This window comes from Oncorhynchus mykiss, chromosome 19 (genome assembly GCF_013265735.2).
Source record: "Oncorhynchus mykiss isolate Arlee chromosome 19, USDA_OmykA_1.1, whole genome shotgun sequence".
Lineage (NCBI taxonomy): Eukaryota > Metazoa > Chordata > Actinopteri > Salmoniformes > Salmonidae > Oncorhynchus > Oncorhynchus mykiss.
In genome coordinates, this window is record NC_048583.1 from 41,602,917 (window position 1) to 41,625,774 (window position 22,858).

The 22,858-nt window shown below is 45.9% G+C and overlaps 1 protein-coding gene across 4 annotated transcripts in view; it reads right to left on the minus strand.

Moving 5' to 3' along the window:
* The window catches only part of LOC110498352 (kinesin-like protein KIF26A), a 132,517-nt gene that overhangs the window by 40,377 nt on the left and 69,282 nt on the right, over positions 1–22,858 (minus strand). For all 4 annotated transcript variants that reach the window (XM_036954833.1, XM_036954831.1, XM_036954832.1 and 1 more), the window contains 2 exons: positions 17,207–17,683; positions 11,274–11,482 (listed from right to left, as the gene is read on the minus strand). In XM_036954833.1, coding sequence (XP_036810728.1) covers positions 11,274–11,482; positions 17,207–17,683 — 686 coding nt within the window. The remainder of the gene's footprint in view (positions 1–11,273; positions 11,483–17,206; positions 17,684–22,858) is intronic.

The window sequence follows — 22,858 nt, forward strand, 5'->3', positions numbered from 1 at the left end:
AGCTGTACCAAACCAACACATGAGGCTAGAGATGTAGACATTTGTTAAAAAAAAGTGCCAGGGGTCAGTGACTTCTACAGTATTATTCAGGTTAATAAAAGGTTTACACCCCCCCCCCCCCCCCCACACACACCTAAATCACACTCACAATGTCGCCTACTGACACACACATCCTCATACACACCTACACACACTCAAAGTCACATAGTCAGCTCTGAAGCAGATTCTCACGTGCTGGGTCATGAACTGATTACACACTATATAATCCACTACACCTAGACAGTCTGTATGGAGCCAGTGGCAGGCAGGCTGTAAACAGAAATACAAGATAAACCGTGTTCCTGCAACTGTTTTTATGTTGATCCAATTTTAGATCCTTTACCAAGAATAAGAGACACTGTCCCATCTCTGATTCAAAACTCCAACCATGACCAGTGTTACACAACACAAAGAGGACCCTGTAGCAGAACAACAGTAGCGACCAGCCAAGGCAAGCTGAAAGAACAGCAAGAGATGTACGTAAGTGCATTCCCATAGTGGAGGTAGACAATCACAGTCAATACAATCCCTGTCCACCTTCACTTTGCTTGGTTTCCTCTCTGCAGAGAAGTATAATTCTCTTTACAGCTGTTTGTAAAGTCAGCCAGGCCCCAAGCCCCCGAGCCAGCTAGAGAAGCAGGAGGACAGTAGAGAGGTGTTGGTGGAGCAGTGGTAGAGCAATTCACTCTGTTAGTGATGATGAGGTAAAAGCTTAACTGCCTGGCCTGACAATAGCTCTCTTGTTCTCTATCCCCCAAATGGCTCTCTGTCCTTGTGTGAATAAGAATCGCTTTGGTCTGATATATAGAGAACTACAGTTTGGGGAAATCAACTCACACAGATTAGGCCTAAGCAGCTATTAATTATTAATATGCAGTGCAAGGCTGGGACCTGGGACAGACAGGGCTGACAGTGTGGAGCAGGGGTCTGGAGGACACAGAAACACAGCAGCCCACCGGAAGCCATCTTGTTTCTGCAGACTGAGGAAGTAAAGCCAGGGATCATGGGATCAGGGATCACAGGGAGACAATAGGTAATAACATTCTTCAACGCATATTCCATGCAGGCAGCTACTGGTCAATTAACTTGTATTCTTATTCCAGCTTTTCTCTCTTGTCTCCAGAACAATAATAATAGATTTGCATGATACCTCTAACTGAGGGATGCCATAGAGATTTACACTGAAAACTAATGCCCAGATCCCTGCAGCCCAGCAGGATTCCCATGTCCCTCCATTAGTGGCCTCATCGTCTGTGTGAATGAACGGTGAAGTCCTGGCTGGCCGTGGGTAGAGGAACAGCCTAGCAGGCCTGGTCATGTACTGCCTAAATGCTGAGGCCACAGTCTGTCTCCTGCCCACACACCATCAAACACAACCTGGCCTTTCAGATCATCACCAACAGCACACGAAGAGACAAAGCAACTCTTATGTCAAGTGGCAGGCACACAGGATGTAGTGGGTAGTGGGTCTCCATTCTAACATTCCCTCGTTTCCCCCTGTGTGAAAGGGATCTGTCACAGCCTGTCCACTGCCTCCCCTGTCATACAGGGCTCTCTATGACCCAGTGTTAGCCATAGCTCTGCCTTGAGTCAGCGTTTCAGCCTTTGTCTGTCAGCCCCCCCCCCCCCCCTATGTGAGTGGGCCAGGCCAACCAGACTTACTGACTCAGGAGTTTAGGGGAAGTAGACATGGTGGTAGTCAGCGCCCTCCTCGGGGGTCTCTCTAACTTCAAACAGCCAACTCACAGTGGACCCAGAGCACAGCCCTCGCGCTCCCTCTGTTCACCCCTACACCAGTCCTCTCTCTTGATGTGTTTACCATGCAGGGTGACAGCCACAACCTCCTCCACCATGGCCGTCACAACACCGGCCTTCACACAGACACCCAGGGGGCACAGCAGAGTCGCGCCAAGGGAAGGCAGAGCTAGTCTATACCACAGCAGTGGTAACGGGTGGAGCTCCTCAGTGATGGTCTGATGAGGTGGCGCTATCTCCACTGTGCAGCAGACTGTACTCCCAGGATAGCCAGAGGAAGTACGACTGGCTTGAGAGGGAGTCTGTATTTGGGATACACTCGGGTTGTTTGAAGATGACCTAGCTCCCTCAAATTTCCTCCAAGAAAACAAGAACCAAAACTATTTAAAGCTGCCAATACTAAATAAAACCTAAAATATGAATTAGCAAATGAGGGGATCTATCATCTGACATTATAACAGAAGGGGACTGGGGTTGAATCTGAGAGGTGGGTAGAGGTGTGGGCAATAGACAGGGGCTTGAGGAAGGGGTGGAAGGTGTGATATTGGGGTAGAAGGGATGTGGGTGATCCATCTGGTTGGTGCTAGACTGGGTGGTAGTAGTAGGCCCCTCAGGAGAGGAAGGGACCTACCTGCTGGTCTGCTGCAAATCCCAGAGGCGGTGGGTCTAGGCTGGATCTCCATCAACACCTCCCCACTGATGACGCTAGACAGGGCCCTGATAGCTTTTCACACCTGGCCTTATCCGGAGGCTATAGGGCTAGAGTCCCTTCCCCAGGCTCAGCTGCTGCTGCTGCTGCTACGACTGCTCAGCTCTGCTCTCCACTGCCAGACATTAGCCCCAGCAGGCTGATAGCCTGATTATGACAGGAAAATACCAGCTGGTATTTCATCCGACAGTAAACAAAGAGACCAAAAGCATCCTCTACCAACCATCATCTATCTACCAACTCTCCAGAGCTTCTATTGATCTATTTAGGGCCTTAGACGTGTTCAACAGCTAAGAATCAACAGATTCTATGTAAAAAATAAAAAAAACAAGGAAAAACAACAACAATACAACTAAATGTTTGGCTAAATGAATCCCTGCCAGTCAGGCAATGCTCAACACAGAAGCTAGCATTAACTATGCAGCTCCACTCCGCTTACTCTCTTCATAATAAAGCTGAGGCTTAACTTGCATTTCAACAGCGTTCTCTCCTGACTAAGCATTCTGCTCACTTTCTCCCATCTGTTGAAACATCCATCTCTGTGAAGCTCAGCAACCAAACCATTACCCTTTTACCATGGATTCAGGGATCACACAACTCCACCACAACATCAACACTACACACGGACTGCAGCACTAACATGAGGAGCGCAAACACCCAAACACTGCAGCTGCATCGCCCATCTAAACTAAGTTCTCCTTGAGCCCTGAGTTGGTATGTGTGTGACTTACTTGATTCCCATGGTGGTGGTGTGTCCGGTGCTCCCCTCCACAGGTCCTGACCTCCTCCTCCTGAAGCTGGCGGTCTGGAGCATCACCCCGAGCATGCTGACTGTGTGTGTGTGTGAGAGAGTGTGTGAGGCTCAGAACTCCACTCCCCTGCCTTCGTCCACTCAGTCTCTAAATCCCCTAGCCAGCAGGTCCAGCCCAGAGCAGAGTAGAGCCACTCCGCAACTCCACTCAGCATTAATCTGTCTGACAATTTATCCCTGACACAGATCTCCACTGTCACTCACAGCACAGCCAGACAAACACACTGCATTTCCCTTCTGCATCCGCCTTAACAGTATCTCCCTCTCTCTCCTGTGTCCTCTGTAGTCAAAATGGAGTGTGGGTGTGAGTGGCCCATGTTACACTTCACCCCCACGTCCCTGCCCCCAACACTTACCCCCACCACTACAACAACCCCAACCCCAAACCAACCCCCACCAACAACCTCACACAGGAAGAACACAAGGACATTAGCACACAAACACACACACACGCGCACACGCGCACACACACACACTCACACACACACACACACACACACACACACACACACACACACACACACACACACACACACACAGCATACAACAATCACTTGATTATACTTTAATGAATTGTAGTTCGGGCCCACAGCTTTTAAGAGGAAGTTGTTGCAACAAAACTTTGATTAAGGTATTTGTATGGAGATCTTCTCATAGTTTGATTAGTGCATCAGGGCTGGAGATCCCAACGGCCAAACATTACCCATTTGTAAGTCAAACCAATACATTCACCATGGATCACAGGGAATCATGTGTTCTGAGTACATCTACATATTTCTGCATGTTCATTGACCAGCTTTCATGTTAGTCATAAGGAGGCAAAACAGTTGTTTCTATGGTTACTTTCCACAGCCTCAGTAATGAAGCAGCACTTTACATTTCTGACACAAAGACCAGGCAGGTCTTGTCTGGGGAGAGGCTGGATTGTTCGACTGTAATTACAGGATAATGCCTTGCCTTCCCCAACCCACAATCACAGTGATTACAGCAGTACACACACACACTCACCTAGGCAGCAGCAGCTGCAGGGCCGCACAGGGCCGTAAAGACACTTCCTCCTGTGCTGACACTCCTCCAGGGCCACATTCCTAACAGCTGTTATCCCTGTTCCTCTGGCCGCTCTGCAAACCGCCTCTGCAGCAAACACTCCTCTTAGCTTTACGGTTTGCTCTCTGTTACTCAGAACAGCAAATGTAGTTCAGAGCATTGAGGAGAACTGCTCTGTGGTTAGTATTCCAGTTGCTTTCCCTCACCCTCTCTCTTCCATTCCCCCTCTCTCTTCCATTCCCCCTCTCTCTTCCATCCCCCCTCTCTCTTCCATTCCCCCTCTCTCTTCCATTCCCCCTCTCTCTTCCATTCCCCTCTCTCTGTCTCTTTTTCTCCCTCCCTGCATGGGTCCTTAGGGATAGAAACACACCTCATTCCCAATCAGCAGGTATTAATGGAACAGAGGGATGAGCAGGGCGGTCAGTGCGGCAGCGGAGACACGTCATTTAGCTGAGCTGCCAGGGCCCCTGCTGTGAGCGGTGCCTGCTCTCATTACTGAACGCTGTGTCAATGGACTAATCACATGCTCCGTCACAAAGCAATCAGTGTTCAGCACGCTAGTGAGCTGAATGAGCACTCCCTACTGCCCTCACTCTCTATACTGAGATACAAACACTGGCACGTGCGCACACACACACGCACACACACACACACACACACACACACACACACACACACACACACACACACACACACACACACACACACACACAGACACACACACACACAGAGAGACCACTGCTAGGACAGACCCTGACCTTTAACACCTACTGTCTTCAGGCTATTTTATTGGCCATCTCATTATTGATCCGGATCAATCTTTCTTTCAGTACACTCTGGTTGATAGGGCAAGAAGAAGGGTTGAATGGGGATTTGTAAAAGTGTAACACTAAACTACAGTGCCTTCGGAAAGTATTCAGACCCCTTAATTTTTTCCACATTTGGTTGCGTTACAGCCTTATTCGAAAATTGATTAAATAAATAAAAATCCTCAGCAATCTACACACAATACCCCATAATGACAAAGCAAAAACAGGTTTAGAAATAGCTTATTTACACAAGTATTCAGACCCTTTGCTATGAGAAATTGAGATCAGGTGCATCCTGTTTCCATTGATCGTCCTTGAGATTGGAGTCCACCTGTGGTAAATTCAATTGATTGGACATGATTTGGAAAGGCACACACCTGTCTATATAAGGCCCCACAGTTGACAGTGCATGTCAGAGCAAAAGCCATGATGTCGAAGGAATTGTCCATAGAGCTCCGAGACAGGATTGTGTCGAGGCATGGATCTGAGGAAGGGTACCAAAGAATGTCTGCAGCATTGAAATGGAAGAAGTTTGGAACCACCAAGACACTTCTTAGAGCTGGTCTCCCAGCCAAACTGAGCAATCGGGGGAAGGGCCTTGGCCAGGGAGGTGACCAAGAACCCGATGCTCACTCTGACAGAGCTCTAGAATTCCTCTGTGCATATGGAAGAATCTTCCAGAAGGACAACCAAATTTGCAACACTCCACCAATCAGGCCTTTATTGTAGAGTGGCCAGACGGAAGCCCCTTCTCAGTAAAGGGCACAACAGCCAACTTGGAGTTTGCCAAAAATGCACCTAAACACTCTCAGACCATGAGAAACAAGATTCTCTGGTCTGATGAAACCAAGACTGAACTCTTTAGCCTGAATGCCAAGCGTCACATCTGGAGAAAACCTGTCACCATCCCTACGGTGAAGCATGGTGGTAACAGCATCATGCTGTGGGGAAGTTTTTCAGTAGCAGGGACTGGGAGACTAGTCAGGATCGAGGCTAAGATGAACGGAGCAAAGTACAGGGAGATCGTTGATGAAAACCTGCTTCAGAGCGGCAAGGACCTCAGACTGGGGCGAAGGTTCACCTTACAACATGACAACAACCATAAGCAAACAGTCAAGACAAAGCAGGTGTGGCTTCGGGACAAGTCTCTGAATGTCCTTGAGTGGCCCAGCCAGAGCCCGGACTTAAACCCGATCGAACATCTTTGGAGAGACCTGAAAATAGCTGTGCAGCAATACTCCCCATCCAACCTGACAGAGCTTGAGAGGATCTGCAGAGAAGAATGGGAAACTCTCCAAATACATGTTTTCACAGCTTGTAGCGTCATACACAAGAAGACTCAAGGATGTAATCGCTACCAAAGGTACTTCAACAAAGTCCTGAGTAAAGGGTCTGAATAATTATGTAAATGTGATATTTCCTTTTTTATTCCTTTTTGAATAAATTAGCAAAAAATTCAAATAACCAGTTTTTGCTTTGTCATTATGGGTATTGTGGATAGATTGATGAGGGGAAAAAACAATTTAATACATTTTAGAATAAGGCTGTAACCTAACAAAATGTGAAAAAAGTAAAGGAGTCTGAATACTTTCCGAAGGTACTGTATGTAGGGCTGGGTGGTACACCGTATTTTATGATATACCGGTATTGATGTAGGGACTGGTTTGGGTTTTTACTTTACCTTCTATACCGGGATTTGAATGTTTGGTTTGTTAAATGTGATATGCCATGTGTAATGTCAATTTGTATAGTTTACTTCGCTACTTAAGTCATCTCTCTCCTCTCTCTCTCTGTGCTACTTTCCACATGGTTAGCCACGCCCCCTGTCACTCAAGGAGCGCATTGGTTGTTCCTCAACGAGACACTTGCATTCAGTCTGCATGGTCAATGCAGCACATGCAACAATGTTGATGACAACGATGCTGTTTTCACTTTGCTTCTTAATATAAATCTACTAGCGTTCTACAATGACACTATTAGTTTGTTTCTTACGTCAGCAAACAGCTAGTTTGTCTTTTCTTAGCAAGTTTCCCTAAATCTTGTGAGACACTAATTGTTAGCTGCTAATGCCAATAGCTAGCTAGCAAATGCATGTACTGTATTTATCTCAGTTGAGCAGTGGTGTAAAGTACTTAAGTAATACTTGAAAGTATTTTTACTTAAGTCGTTTTTTTTGGTATCTGTACTTTACTTCACTATTTTTATTTCTTACAACTTTTACTTTTACTTCACTACATTCCTAAAGAAAATTCTGTACTTTTTACTCCATACTTTCTCCCTGACACCTAAAAGCACTCGTTACATTTTAAATGCTTAGCAGGACAGGAAAATGGTCAAATTCACACACTTATCCAGAGAACATCCCTGGTCATCCCTACTGCCTCTGATCTGGAGGACTCACTAAGCACACAGGCTTCATTTGTAAATGATGTCTAAGTGGTGGTGTGCCCCTGGCTATCCTTAAATAAAACAAGAAAATGGTGCCATCTGGTTTGCTTAATATAAGGAATTTGAAATGATTTATACTTTTACATTTGATACTTAAGTACATTTTATCAATTACATTTACTTTTGATACTTAAGTACATTTTATCAATTACATTTACTTTTGATATTTAAGTATATTTAAAACAAAATATGTTTAGACTTTTTCTCAAGTAGTATTTTACTGGGTGAATCACTTTCACTTTCGTCATTTTCTATTAAGGTATCTTTAATTTTACTCAAGTATGACAATTGGGTACTTTTTCCACCACTGCAACTGAGTGAAGGAAATGTAGAACTGATAAAAGTGCTGAAATATGTTTTGGTTGAAGTTGAATTGAACAGTATAAAACAATCAACAAATTAAAAAAGGTTAAGCAGACATCCACCTCAAACCGGGCGTGAAACTGCATATAAACTCCTATTCCATAAATGAACTTGAAATGCTTTCTGGCCATGAAATGAGTCCAGCCAAATGTGTGCGCTCAGCTACAACATTGGGGAATGGGGGGTGGCGGCTCAGAGCAAGGCCTAGCCAATCAGTCTTCCCAGAGGGCACTCCCTCAGGGTCCAGCTGAGACACACTACTACTCCATCAAAGTGAGGGAAAAAATACAAGTTTACTTATCCAACACATTGGATAACTCTTCTAACGTTTGAGCTGAAGCTCAACAAAAAAACGACCTCCGGCCTCTAGGTCACCAGGCTGCTAGTTATGGCGCACACCTGTCACCATCATTACGCACACCTGCGCATCATCAGACTCACCTGGACTCCATCACCTCCCTGATTACCTTCCCTATATATGTCACTCCCTTTGGTTCCTTCCCCAGGCGTTATTGTTTCTGTTCCGGTGTCAAGTCTGTGTGTTGTTCGTGTTTCTTGTTTTGCGGTTATTTATTAAAACACTCCTTCTCTGACCTTGGTTCCCGACTCTCAGTGCACATTGTTACAGACTCATTGATATCACCTAGAATGTATGTGTTGCCACCCTAGGATCACTCATTACTCATAAAACAAATGTAGAACTTTTGTTATTCAAAAACTAAAAATACAATCATACCGTCCAATTTCTTTTATTTAAATACCGTGATATAATATTTTGCCCATATCTCCCAGCCCTAACTGTATGTGACACATCTTTATTAGCTTTGACCAAAGCATTCATTTCATTGAACATTACCTCTACGGTAATGTGAACATTTTATTTTTACTGGCGCTATAAGACCCATTCTTCATGTGTCTGTAGAAAATAACTGATTTATGAACAAAAAAGGAAAAAATGAAAGCTTAGGAGAAGAGGTTGGATGAGGAATCAGAAACTAGTCATGAAACAGTAGCAATAGTTCAGCTTCAATTGTTGAATTCATACTGAGGCACATTTCCTGTCTACATAATGACTAGAGACATTCAGAGGGGTTGGGTTAAATGTGGAAGACACATCTCAGTTGAAGGCATTCAGTACAACTGACTAGGTATCCCCCTTTACCTTTCCCTTTCCCATTATGGAGAGGGGACTCAACCTAAACCATTTTACCTGGGCAGAGAGTAGGGGAGCCACATGAGATAATGCTCTGTGGGAACATTTTCCCAGCAGTTGACAAGAATAGTAATGGTAGTTGGAGTTTATGGGGTATCAAATTAACATTTATAATAAAATGTTTTTTCAATTGAACAAACAAGTTTAAAATAAATTCAAATGCTTGATTTGTATTTATTTATCTGCACCAGAGGCAATCACTGTGAGGAACCAGTATTTTCTTTCTTTCTCTTTCCCTCTCTCTCGTTCTTCTCTTTCTTCTCAGAATCTCCATAATTGCATTCTAACAAAAATCTAATCTGTGAGTTGAACAGCTTTCCTGAATGTCTGTGGAGCTACACTCCAGAGGGAAGCAAATATCCTGCTCTCTGAGCACTTTCACATGGATTTAACCCATTTTATCTTTGGAAGACACAAAAAGGAATATTAATTACAAATTAGTTTTCAATCAGCCTCAAAACGTGATTAGGCTAATTTGGTCTTCAGATTGTTACATTGTTAGAGTAAAGATGAAGATGATGATGATGATTACATTCTAATAATGGAAGCAGTGGAGGTGCTTGTGGAGGCAACAGTTGCAGTAACTGAGGAAGTGGGTGTTCTTCCAGTCCAGCCCAGTGCATCCCCACCACCTAGCCGTCCACCGTCCTTTCCTGTATCTGTATCTGTACCTGTGGAATGTGATGCTGTTTAAAGCTGACTGAGCCCTGTCATCACCATACGTCTCCTCGCCAAGCAAAACAACGCACATTCTTGGCAGGGAAGTATCTCTGGGATGAAATGAAAGGAGGAACCCTTCAACGCTTACACCACCTCCCCTCCTATCCCACCAGGACGCAAACGAGGGGGAAAACAAGTCCCTCTCCCTTCTTTTCCCTCTGTTTCCCTCTGAGAGACACACACAACATGGCTGTTCAGCCTTCGCTTTTTGAGCCCTTGTCCAAAGAAAACAGTAGAAATAATAAATCACCTTCTGAAATTAACCCTGTCCATACCTAGGTCACAGCTCGCCGTTGTTCACGCATGACCCACCGCCTCGCTCACAGGAAGTGACATGTACAGGAAGTGACACATTTAGAAGAGCATTTGGAATATCCTCCCTGCCAAAGGAGAGGCCCCACCGTCCCAGTCCTACACTCTGACCCTGCTAAAGTTGACAAGGGGAGCTCATTTGGAGCATTTGGAGAGAAAGCTGAGCCATACTGTCACACTTCACAACGTCCCCCTCGCCTGTGTCCTCTGCCTCCCAGGGTGCAACACGCTAACAGCCCTATGCATCATCCTTACCAGCTTCCCCCAGTTTCCCTCAGGCTAACTTTCATTAGGGCACACAGCTCCTTGGGGAGTTGAGGCTGTACAGGGACGGTGAATGTACACACTGATCAACCTGCCTGAGAATCTACCAATGACATCCTTCTGCATTAGAGAAGCCATTGGAGAGCTGTCTGTACTCCCAGTGAAGGCATACATATCACCCAGAGCATTAGTGTTGCCACAGCCAAATGGAGCACTGAGTGTCTGCTGAGGCTGACTACATACACGGAGCAGTAGACACCTCATTGGGAATTTAGACAATAGCAAGACTGAATACAAGCTAAACTGCACGAGAGGCAAAACTGACTGACTTTAAATAGAGCCAAACAAAGAAAACACAGCTGTACATCAAAGAAGAACAAACTGCTTGAACCTAAGCCCTTTTGTGAGACATTATCCATTCATAGGCACTGGTGCCTTGATAAATGTACACTCACTACATATTCCACACACTATTCCAGCACAGCCTAAAATCATGGCATAATTCAACCATGGCAAGGACAACATCTTCATGGAATAGGACCACATCACGCTAGACTCTAGCGCAATAATGAACCATGACCTCATTGTGTGAAGACAAGTCACCACACAGATCCCTTCCACAGAAGCACGCCTTACAGAGGCAACCAACCAAACACGCCTTAAAGCCAACATGATACAGCACAACAGACCATAATCATCATCACTCTCAGCCCTGTGTCAGACTCTCTCTTCAGGTGTGATTTGAGTGAAAGGCAGGTTTTGTGTACTGTGGACGGGGGTTACCTGATGAAGAAGGAGGCTGCAGCAGATGCACTCTGAGTGGAGGTGGTTGTGGAGGTGTGGCCAGGGGCAGGGGGGGTGACGTCACACTGTCCCAGCTGGACTGAGCTCCTCTGTCGGCTGGGGGTCAGACTACAGTTGGAGCTGTGGACAGGGGCCTCCGAAGCAGGGACAGGAACATCCCTCTCTACGTCCCCCATCAGACCCTGTGCCTGCAAAGAGACAGACCGAGAGAGAGAGACAGAGAGACCGACAGAGAGACACACAGAGAGTTAGCAATGAGTGGGCCTCAAGAGTTAACCACCACTACTGGACCCCAACACCTCTCTTCCAGCCCATTTACTCCCTCTCTCCTCTCCTCCGCCACAGATGGGCAGGCAGCTGCTCTGGCAATCCCAGTAAACGGGTGTCAGTTATTCACCTCAGCAACAACTAACTCCCCACGGGATGGCAAGGGCGCTTAACTGGACTGTCCTAGACTGGACTGGACTAGACTGGACTGTACTAGACTGGACTGTACTAGATTGGACTGTCCTAGACTGGACTGGACTAGACTGGACTGTATTAGACTGGACTAGACTGGACTGTACTAGACTGGACTGTCCTAGACTGGACTAGACTGGATTGTACTAGACTGGACTGTCCTAGACTGGACTGGACTAGACTGGACTGTACTAGACTGGACTAGACTGGACTGTACTAGACTGGACTGTCCTAGACTAGACTGGACTAGACTGGACTGTACTACACTGGACTGTCCTAGACTGGACTGGACTAGACTGGACTGGACTACACTGGACTGGACTACACTGGACTGTCCTAGACTGGACTGGACTATACTGGACTGTCCTAGACTGGACTGGACTAGACTGGACTGGACTACACTGGACTGGACTACACTGGACTACACTGGACTGTCCTAGACTGGACTGGACTAGACTAGACTAGACTGGACTGGACTGCTTGATTCTGGCAACACTAAGGAGGATGCACGGTGTGAATGATAATTAAGTGAAAACCAACATCCAATTACAGTTTAGCTGTTAAATCATTGGCCATATACATACATCAGCAGCTAATTTGGCATGTGTGAGCAGCTTTGTAATGCACAGCTTGATTTAAACAGGAAAATAAATATTTACCATCCAACAACAAAAGACATCTCCATATCTACACACAAACCATAAGCAGTGGAATACCATAGTAGACACAACCCTTTTCTCTGATAGGCCCATGATGACTACTGCTCTGTGAAGGTATGCTTAAGGTGCAGATGTAGAGGGGTAACAGAGCATAGCCTGTCTGCAGCGCTGCCTGCCAGCTGGGGTATGAGTCAGGAGCAGAAGGATGCTGCCTCAGCCTGGCCCCAGGCCCCAGGCCCCAGGGGTGGTAATGACTAGGGGTGATGAGGCAGGTCACAGACTGCTCTCGGAGTGCTAGTCTGGGGGAAGGGGGCCAGAGAGTTGGTCTATCTCTGACAGTCCACTGATCACCCAGGCAGCCCATAATACACATCCCTGTTCCTACCAGGTGCACCATGACAACACAGGGTTAATCCTCACCCTAACCACGAGTATATCCAACTGTACAGTGATCAATGAAACTTGACAAGAACCAGTTTTGTGGGTCAGCCCAAAACAAATGGTCGAATTAAGCCTCTAGTTTTCATTTACATTTATCCTGGTGACACCTCCACACTGGGTAACCAGCAACCTGGAGTCAAACACGGCATGAGGCTTCACAGCATATATTTTGTCAACACTATCCAGTCCCTTTGTAAATGTACTTACTCAATGGTTGCCCTAGATTCATGTTTGGTAAGTAAAATAACATAATTTACGGTATTTTTATAAAGTGTTCTACCGGTGTGCGCCATCTATCAACGGAGGCTGACAGCTGAACTAGTTATATGACATAGCTGACATGCGAGTGCTATACATCAATATGCAGCGACATACATTCAGACATTCACATGAACACAGGCACCTCCGGCAGTAGGGTTATATCTCAGCACAAGCACTGACACTATAAGCTTGTCATGATCACCACAATCAAATGTGGTTGTTTTGAATCCCAAGGGAATTGCTCATTGACTGTACCTCAGAGAGCCATAACCAGCTTGCCACTTCTGCTTATTAATAATCACTTTGACTTATTTTTTTAGATGCCAGACACCTGTGTTGTGTTGTTCCGGATATCCATGGAAATAAGACTAATCATTGAACATGCCTATTTAGGCATTTTGGCTGTGTTGAAAGTCCAACATTGTGGTTGGTGGGTTGTGAGAAAGCGAGGGCCTCTTGTACGTGTACATGTCAGGGTTATGATTTGTGAAGTGCGTGATGGAGAGACGAGGTGCAAACTGAAATGAGCCGAGCGTAGATTCTTCACACGCACCTGGCGGAGTGGAAAGACTCACAACAGCAGGTCGGGTGTCCGTGACAGAACAGGAACTCAACCCATACCAGAGAGGTGTACCCATGTCACATCATCCAGAAAGACTGAAATACTTCACACACTTAGGCAGGACGCCTATCTGGACAGCTCATCCTGGATTAAGCCAATTGTGGTGTCAGGTTTTAGAATAAAAATGGCAGCAGGTTTGAGGAGCCCATTGAGGGTAGAGTATGAGGGTGGCGGAGGGATGTTGTGGGGTGTAACCAGAATAAACAGCACACTGTAACACACACAGACACCCATATGATTTTGAAAAACACATCATAATGCCTGTCAGGTGAGAGACTCAGGACTTAAGATCTTCAAGTAACCTCCTCTACAAGGCGGTAGGCCAGTAAGGCCACTGCTGTCCCTGGTTAAGGGCCCTGGTCAGGTAATTAGGCACTGACAGTGGTGCCATGTGTCCAGCGCCATTTACACTGAGTGTCAGTAATGAGAGGACCTACCACCCTTCAACGCCCAACCCCCTGGCACCCTGCACAGACGATAGCTCCTGTTTCCCAGCAATGAGGGGGAGAAGAAGAGGCAGCATGATTTCAATACAGACTGTCTCAGGCCAGCTGGACTCAGTGACTCCCTTCCCATCAGCATTCTAAAGAGCATTCGCTTCTCAGAGCCGGAGCCTAGTAGGGATCCCCGGTGACCTCTGATCCCACTGTCCCACAGGCCATTATTGCTGAGGTGAAATAAACCCTGCTAATCTGGGCCCGTCCTGATCCAATGGCTTCAGCAACAACTACAAATGGTGGAGGAGGAGTGTATACAGTAGATGGATCACTGGGATGCACAACAATAAATCCATTTCTTTCTTGATTCTCCTTAAATGTTGCCCTAGAAAATGTTTTTTGACTGAACAGTATAGGATGGACTCATCAGAAAAGAGTTCAAATAGAAATGTGCCTCCTCTATGCTTCACTCACTCTCTCCCTCCTCTATCCTTCAGGCTCTCTCTCTCTCTCCTCTATCCTTCACTCTCTCATTCCTCCTCTATGCTTCACTCTCTCCCTCCTCTATCCTTCACTCTCTCTCTCTCTCCTCTATCCCTCACTCTTTCATGCCTCCTCTATCCTTCACTCTCTCTATCTCTCTCCTCTCTCCTTTACTCACTCTCTCCCTCCTCTATGCTTCACTCACTCTCTCCCTCCTCTATCCTTCACTCTCTCCTCTATCCTTTACTCACTCTCTCCCTCCTCTATCCTCCACGCTCTCATTCCCTCCTCTATCCTTCATTCTCTCTCTCCCTCCTCTATCCCTTCTCTCTCTCCCTCCTCTATCCTTCACTCACTCTCTCCCTCCTCTATCCTTCACTCACTCTTTCCCTCTATCCTTCACTCACTCTCTCTGTCCTCTATCCTTCACTCACTCTCTCCCTCCTCTATCCTTCACTCCCTCTTTCCCTCTATCCTTCACTCACTCTCTCCGTTCTCTATCCTTCACTCTCTCTCTCCCTCTTCTATCCTTCACTCTCTCTCTCCCTCTTTCATTCTCTCTCTCTCTCTCTCTCTCTCTCTCTCTCACTCTCGCTCTCCGCCATCATTCACTCTTTCTCTCCCTGTGTGGCAGGGGGCCATGCAGGCCCAGCTGTACTGTGGCAGACAGCAGCCCAGATGGTCCATTGGGCTTCCAGTGGGTACCAGACGTGTGAGAGGTCACACAGGGCCACTAGCGGCCAACAACACACTCTAAACCCCCAGGGTCAAGAGCACTCGGTTTTAGCAGATTAGCGTGCATTTGATTGTGGAGCAGAGGGCAAATCACAGATTTGTGTCAATCAATTAGTCATTTTGTAGTGTCCACTGTTAAGTTCAGTATTCACTACTCACACTGTTGTCTGCACTGTTGTCTCCGAATGACGGAGTTGTTAATCTAACTAAATCCGACATCAGAGGTTAGAACTCATAGGTGTTAAATTATCAACTGAGGGGGGAATTCAACAACAGATGCTTTGATTTTGCTTCATCAGGTTTTTGGGAGACTGGAGTTCTCTAGCAGACCTTCCAGAGGACGGATGTGTTGTTTCCTCCATTTAACCCAAATATGACTCAGCCTCTCAGTGAGCCCATTGCCCCAGCTGTTAACTGTAGTGTAAATGAACACACATTTAATTCCAAGCCAGAGCCTTTTCACTGTGTGAAAGTTTCATGGTGTCCTATAATGGGCTGTGTGCTGGTAGACTAGATAGAGCCTTAAGGCTGGCACACATCACACCGAAAATGAATCTAGCGTTCGTCTGCCGATCACGCAATTTTATTTGTAAAATCGGTGAGCACACGGTTCACAAATTGCGTTCACGGGTGCTAAGTACTCCCGGCCAGCAAACGCTATTGGTGTGTCTGAGCCGTAAAGCCCTCGGAATAAGACACTCTGTAAGATTGCTGTCAAACAGGTGGCACCTATCTGACTTTCTTTGTCTGCACTACAGAGCTCAACACTCGTCTCACAAAGTATTCAAGTGGGGAATTGTGAATTAAAGCACTTGCCTTTAGGGCACAGCGCAGCTCCATATCATCTATGGTCTGTGCAGGTTTTTGTCATTCTGAGGGATCTTGTTTTAATGAAAGAAATGGACTTTAGAAAGTAACACCAGGCACATTTCTGCTGTTTGTATCGTGGTATCCTAAAGGAACATGTGTCTCTGAGGAGGCCCAGGCCCAGCCGTGTGGCATTGTGCAAAGCTTCATCCTAGTTCCCATTGGCTCTAATTGCTTTTAGACACATAGGAGAACACAAGTCAGTCTCTCTCCCTATATGCAAGGCCTTTTGATTTGCCCTAGATTGCACACATGCTGTTAAATGATTCTGGAAGCCTCACATAAACTGCCACTAAAAGCACTTGTTGACAGTTAAAGAGAAAAACCTGGTTGTAATCTTCAGAGTCCAGAATGAGGAATAACACTGACGGATGCCGTAATTGAGTGCAATTTTCGAGACAGCGATTTTCAATGCCATATTAAGTAGAAGCACCCAAAACAGAAATAAAATGGAGGAGCCACAAACAGCTTCTGATTGAGAACATAAAAATGACAGAAGTAGAAAATATTAGCAATTGACGACTGCTTTTTGCTCAGTGCTCTCAAGACTCCCTAGTGTAGAATGTCACAGCAATATATAAGAGACAGGCTAGAGGCTTGGTCCAGATGTCTCTCTCTCTCTCTCTCGCTGCAGGAAGAAAACTCTTCAATAAAAAGGACAACATCCCATAATGACTCCTGAGGAATGAGAGGTCACCTCTCCTGCAGAGTTCTGAGGCCCAGGGTCTGAGTGAGGTTCTTCTCATTTCTCTAAAGGTCTGAGATGTAATCATTCCATTGTCAGACTTTGTTCACTCAAAGTTCTCAAGCCAAGGTTCACAAATAACTTTGAAAACAACATTGACAAGAGTAACAAGCTGTCTATACAAAATATTCCTAGATGTGCTTTGACATAGTGTATCTGTAGCAATGGTGATAATGATGAGTTTTGAAGGTCTGAATACATACTGGGCTGGGCTGAGGGAGGAAGTTGTTGACTCTGGAGATGCTCCACATGCCCTCAAGGTACTGCTGGGCCTGGATAGTGACCGATCCCAGGGTCCCAGTCAGCTGCCCTCCCCCCACCGTCACCTGGACACTGGTCTTGGGCCCAGCAGAGACAGAGGAGCCCTGTGGACAGTCCTGCCCCCTGTGCCAACTCTCCCCCAGGGGCAGAATGGTGTGGGCTTGGGCATGGGCTTTGGAAGGCTGCCTCACTTGGGCATTGGAGGAGGAGAGTGTCAGTTTATGAGGTTGCCCAGAGAGGGTGGTGGAGGGCAGAGCAGGCATGTCATGGCTCAGGGTCAGGGCCGCGGGCGGGGCGCCTACTGTCTGCAGGGCCTCCTGCCTCAGTTGGTGGAGAGGCGTAGAACACACCTGACAGCAGCCCTCATGGCTCCCTGGCACTTGGAGCTGGTCGAATAGGAAGGCTGCGTAGCCAGGATCCTGTAGAGGAAATAAAGAGAGAGACTTAACATGGTCCCATTCAGAAAAAAACATGGTAGACTACGTCATATCTCCATATCAGTGTGATTGGGAGGTTTCCTTGATGTTGTTAATATTTTCCAGGTGTGTCAGACAGTGGCCATTGGTGTGGTCCCTCCCGGAGGCTACCCTTTGTGATCATAGCTCTACCTCCCTCCCTCCCTGCCTGCCTGCCTGCCCTAACCACATTCACATCCTCCCCCTAGGAACTCAGTTTTGTCTGGAGCTGCTCTGCCTGCAACCAGAGACAGCAGATTATGTTGCTGGTGGATGTGCCTGCCTGGGCCTTGGACCCAAGTCAAACAACAGGGGCAAATCAGAAGAGGTAACAAAAAGGGAGTTTGAGGGATTAGTGGGAGAGACTCCAACAAATCAAAGTCTGTGCATTCCATTGGAACACCAACTCAGCCAGACTCTTCTCCAACTTTCTCCAAGGCTGCTTAAGGCCACAGAACCTGAATAAGGGTTTTTACACTGCATCAAATTAGAGAAGGAAACCAGTGGAGGTTTGTCCTTTCCCTCTGCCCGTTAAAAAACTTCCTGGAGTGTCCCTCGCAGTTGGGTGGGAAGGGGGTTGTGGGGGTTTAGAGAGGGAACCACAAATGTAAACAACAGCTGAGCCGATCCTAGGAGCTCAGAGCGTGCTATTTACATATTATGATAGTCAGTATGAAAACATACGATAAGACGCCCAGCGTGAAAAAAGAATCTCCTCCTGACAGCTAGAGGCTCATAGAGTCTCTGACGATCACTCACATCACCCAGCCTTTTACTAGTGATTACAAGTCACGTCATCGTTGCTTTTCCTCATCATGCAAGTGAAGTTCTAACACCCCCGTTATTATTATTATAATTTTTTATTTTATTATTATTATGTTGTTGTTGTTGACCCCTTTTTCTCCCCAATTTCATGATATCCAATTGGTAGTTACACTCTCAAATACTCTGTGTATATAGACGTAAACGCAGACACCCACACACAGATGCGTTCACACACACACAAACACACACACACACACACACAAACACACACACACACACACACACACACACACACACACACACACACACACACACACACACACACACACACACACACACACACACACACACACACACACACACACACACACACACACACACACACACACACACAGTCCCAGTCCCAGTCTCTGAAGGGGTATAAAGGCTCGGTAACCTCCCACCCATTGGAGTGGAGCTCTAAGACAGAAGCCCACAGATACATATTGTTTATGAGGCCTCTGTCCCAGTGAACCTCTGTGGTGATCAGGAGGAGTGAGACGGCCTGGCCAATCCACTGCTTTTAATGCAGTGCCACTTAATACAGCAGGTCCAATATAACAGTCTCCATAGAGACACAACCCGTAGCCTTTAAATCTCTTCCCTCTGAAGGCAACTCAATACAGAGACTTTTAGGTGACCTCTATCTTAGAGCCCCTATCCTTATACCTACAGTATAAATGGTTATCATTACAGAGAGAATACAAACTGACCAGTTTCTCTATCCTTATGTGTATATTGCACTTCACATCCTTTTATAAGGGCCGGGACGATACCAGTATCACAACGTTTTTTCCATGGCAAAAATGAAAACACAAAGCAGACCAAACTATTTTAAAAAACCTGTTGTATGTCAAATATTGTGTCCTATAGCTTAGAAAATAAATACATGTGACTCTGGATGCTTCTAACATTAAGCATGAAACACACTGAGAATCTCACAGCCGATAGACTGACGGTACTTATCACAGTGGGAGGCCGTTCCTTCTCTTGCTAAGTCAAAAGCAGTACCTGCTGCGTGCCGACCCGATAGCGACAAACCTGCCGTTTCTATTTGTAGAATCGCAATGCTCCTCAGTGGCCAACAACTTCACTTTGAGCCAATCAGAGAGCACGGGAGAGCCAACCCATTTTTTTTTTTTAATAGAGGGCATTTTCTACGTAAATCCACGGATGAGCCAGTCACACTTCATACGCAATGTAGGCTATGGGATGGTAACTAGCTAAGTGTACATATGCAACGCACACAATCCTAAATACTTCCTCCAAGCTAGCTAACCACTTTAGCTAGTATTGACATTATAATTCAATCACAATGGATTAGCTAGTTCCAATGAAACAGCTGGCTGTATTAGCTGCCAAATTAGTGCAGTGTTCCTAGCTAGCTCACTATGTTGTGCTAGCTAGGGGATATGCTAATGTTAGCTAGCTAAACATTTGGCTATTGGCTGGCACTGGCAGTATGGGATAATCATCTTTCTAGGTAGTTATCTAGCTGTGACCATCTGATTAGTATCAACAAGGGCTTTCTAAAAATTGCAACATTTGCGCACATAGCTTGGAATCTAGACCATAAGCAATATGCATGGATATGCATTACTAAACAACGCTACAGACACGTTCTGGTTTGGAGTATTTTAACAAGGCTGAGTGGCTGACGACTTCCAAGGTCTTTGCTGTGTGAACACAAAAGAGATTGACTGCCAACACTGTTAAGGGGTGCAAAGTACTGTCGGCAGGAAAACGTTTGACAATTCTATAGGTGTGTCTGAGATTTAGGGCTGTTTTCCTAAAGTGAAATCTGCTTCATGTTTTGTTTACTTGTCACTAACGAGTATTGCGATAAGTTGGTGGTTGAAGATATCCCTCTAGTGTTGTGGGAGCTGTGCTTTGGCAAAGTGGGTGGGGTTATATCCTTCCTGTTTAGCCCTGTCCGGGGGTATCATCGGATGGGGCCACAGTGTCTCCTGATCCCTCCTGTCTCAGCCTCCAGTATTTATGCTGCAGTAGTTTATGTGTCGGGGGGCTAGGGTCAGTCTGTTATATTTGGAGTACTTCTCCTGTCTTATCCGGTGTCCTGTGTGAATTTAAGTATGCTCTCTCTAATTCTCTCTTTCTCTCTGAGGACCTGAGCCTTAGGACCATGCCTCAGGACTACCTGGCATGATGACTCCTTGCTGTCCCCAGTCCACCTGGCCGTGCTGCTGCTCCAGTTTCAACTGTTCTGCCTGCGGCTATGGAATCCTGACCTGTTCACCGGACGTACTACCTGTCCCAGACCTGCTGTTTTCAACTCTCTAGAGACATCAGGAGTGGTAGAGATACTCTTAATGATCGGCTATGAAAAGCCAACTGACATTTACTCCTGAGGTGCTGACTTGCTGCACCCTCGACAACTACTGTGATTATTATTATTTGACCATGCTGGTCATTTATGAACATTTGAACATCTTGGCCATGTTCTGTTATAATCTCCACCCGGCACAGCCAGAAGAGGACTGTCCACCCCTCATAGCCTGGTTTCTCTCTAGGTTTCTTCCTAGGTTTTGGCATTCTAGGGAGTTTTTCCTAGCCACCGTGCTTCTACACCTGCATTGCTTGCTGTTTGTGATTTTAGGCTGGGTTTCTGTACAGCACTTTGAGATATCAGCTAATCTACGAAGGGCTATATAAATACATTTGATTTGATACTGGTATTGTCCCGGCCCAGGTCTTTCCAACTAACAGCCAAGCAAGGGCAGGGGACATCATCATCTTCATTTCGTCCCTGAGTCTCTAAGCAGTGTAAGGAGTCCCGATATCTCACTGATCTACCTACAGTACTGATCCAGCCCTCATGATGAGAGAGATAGATCACCAAGCAGATTATCTAGAGAGAGGACCACACAGCACATAGGCCTGCCCAAGGAGAGGCAGCTGCTCGGATTGGCCCTGGGCAGGACACGACTGTGCTGGTCCTCTTCCAATATGGATTTTCATGGGATAAAATGGGTTTAATACTATATACTTAGTGATATACTCTGATAAATGATTAATTACATGATAGTGACACTATTGGCAATGCATAGCTAGTATGTAAAGCTGGGATAGTTGGGATAACAAGCTCATTCTGTAGATCATCCTACAGCTCTTAGCATAGTGTTGGGTGGGGTTATGTTGGCTAATGCAGGATATGTTAGCTACAATTATCCTCTTAGGAGGGTTTAGGAGAAAATTCACATGAACATGCATTTATGTAAAGAGGCTTAAAATGTAAACACCATTGAGCTTTGGAGAAAGACACTGATACGTATGAGGGATCTAATGTGAAGGCATTCTATTTCAACCCGTTTAACAGAGGGACGTTTCTGAACTCACCAGGTCTGTGACAAATCAGGGGAGAAATCAGAGAGAGAGAGAGAGAGAGCGGGGATAACATATCACCACGGACACGCTTCAGTCTAGAAAACGTATTTGGTTGTGATTAGTCATAATCAGAGTAACCCACCCTGGTTTCTTCGGCTCCACACCCCTCACCCTCCCACCAAGCCAACCCTATCCCACCTCAGGGCATGACTATATGTAATAAATCAATTCCTCTTTCCTTCTCTCTCTCCCATACATCCTCTACCTTCCTCCCTCCATGTATTGTTAGGTGTTGATTTAGGAGTGCCAATAAAACCAGCCACAAAGCTCAGCCCACCTGCTATTCTGGAGGTTCTGGAGGTTAGCGAGTGAGTTTCCCTTGTAAAGCTGTCTGTCTGTGAGCATTATGCTCTGGGGAAGAGTGAGCTAGAGGTCAGGGGTAGGAAGTGGATCATGGTGATGCTGATGGTGATGATGATGGTTATGATAGTGGAGATGATGATGCTAGCCCATCTTTGAGGTGGAGAGTCTGAAGGGCAGATAATATGTGATTATCTCCACATCAGGTATGAGGAAAGCAAGCCGTAAATCAAAAATAGGCATGACCTTGACTCTCTGTCTGTCTGTTGTTTTAAGATTCCTTAAAGGATTTCAGCCTGAACTGCAGCCTGTCAAACTCTCCGAAATGCACACCTCAAAAATGAATGCTGTCTGTAGAAAGCGGTTTCCAATTTCTGTTTCCTAGGTGATATCTGATTCCGATGTACAGATAACAAAATTGGATTGTATAGGCAAGTTTCAAGATATTTTTATCACAAACCGATGACCCAAGGAAGTAATTCATAATGTGGAATACATGAGACGTGACATACTGTACTATGCATGTATTGAGGCCTGATGCGTTTATATTATTATCCATGTGATCTATTGCTGACAGGTGCAAGTGAGTGTAAAAAATAGTCTAGTTTGAGAGCTGCATCAACACAATAC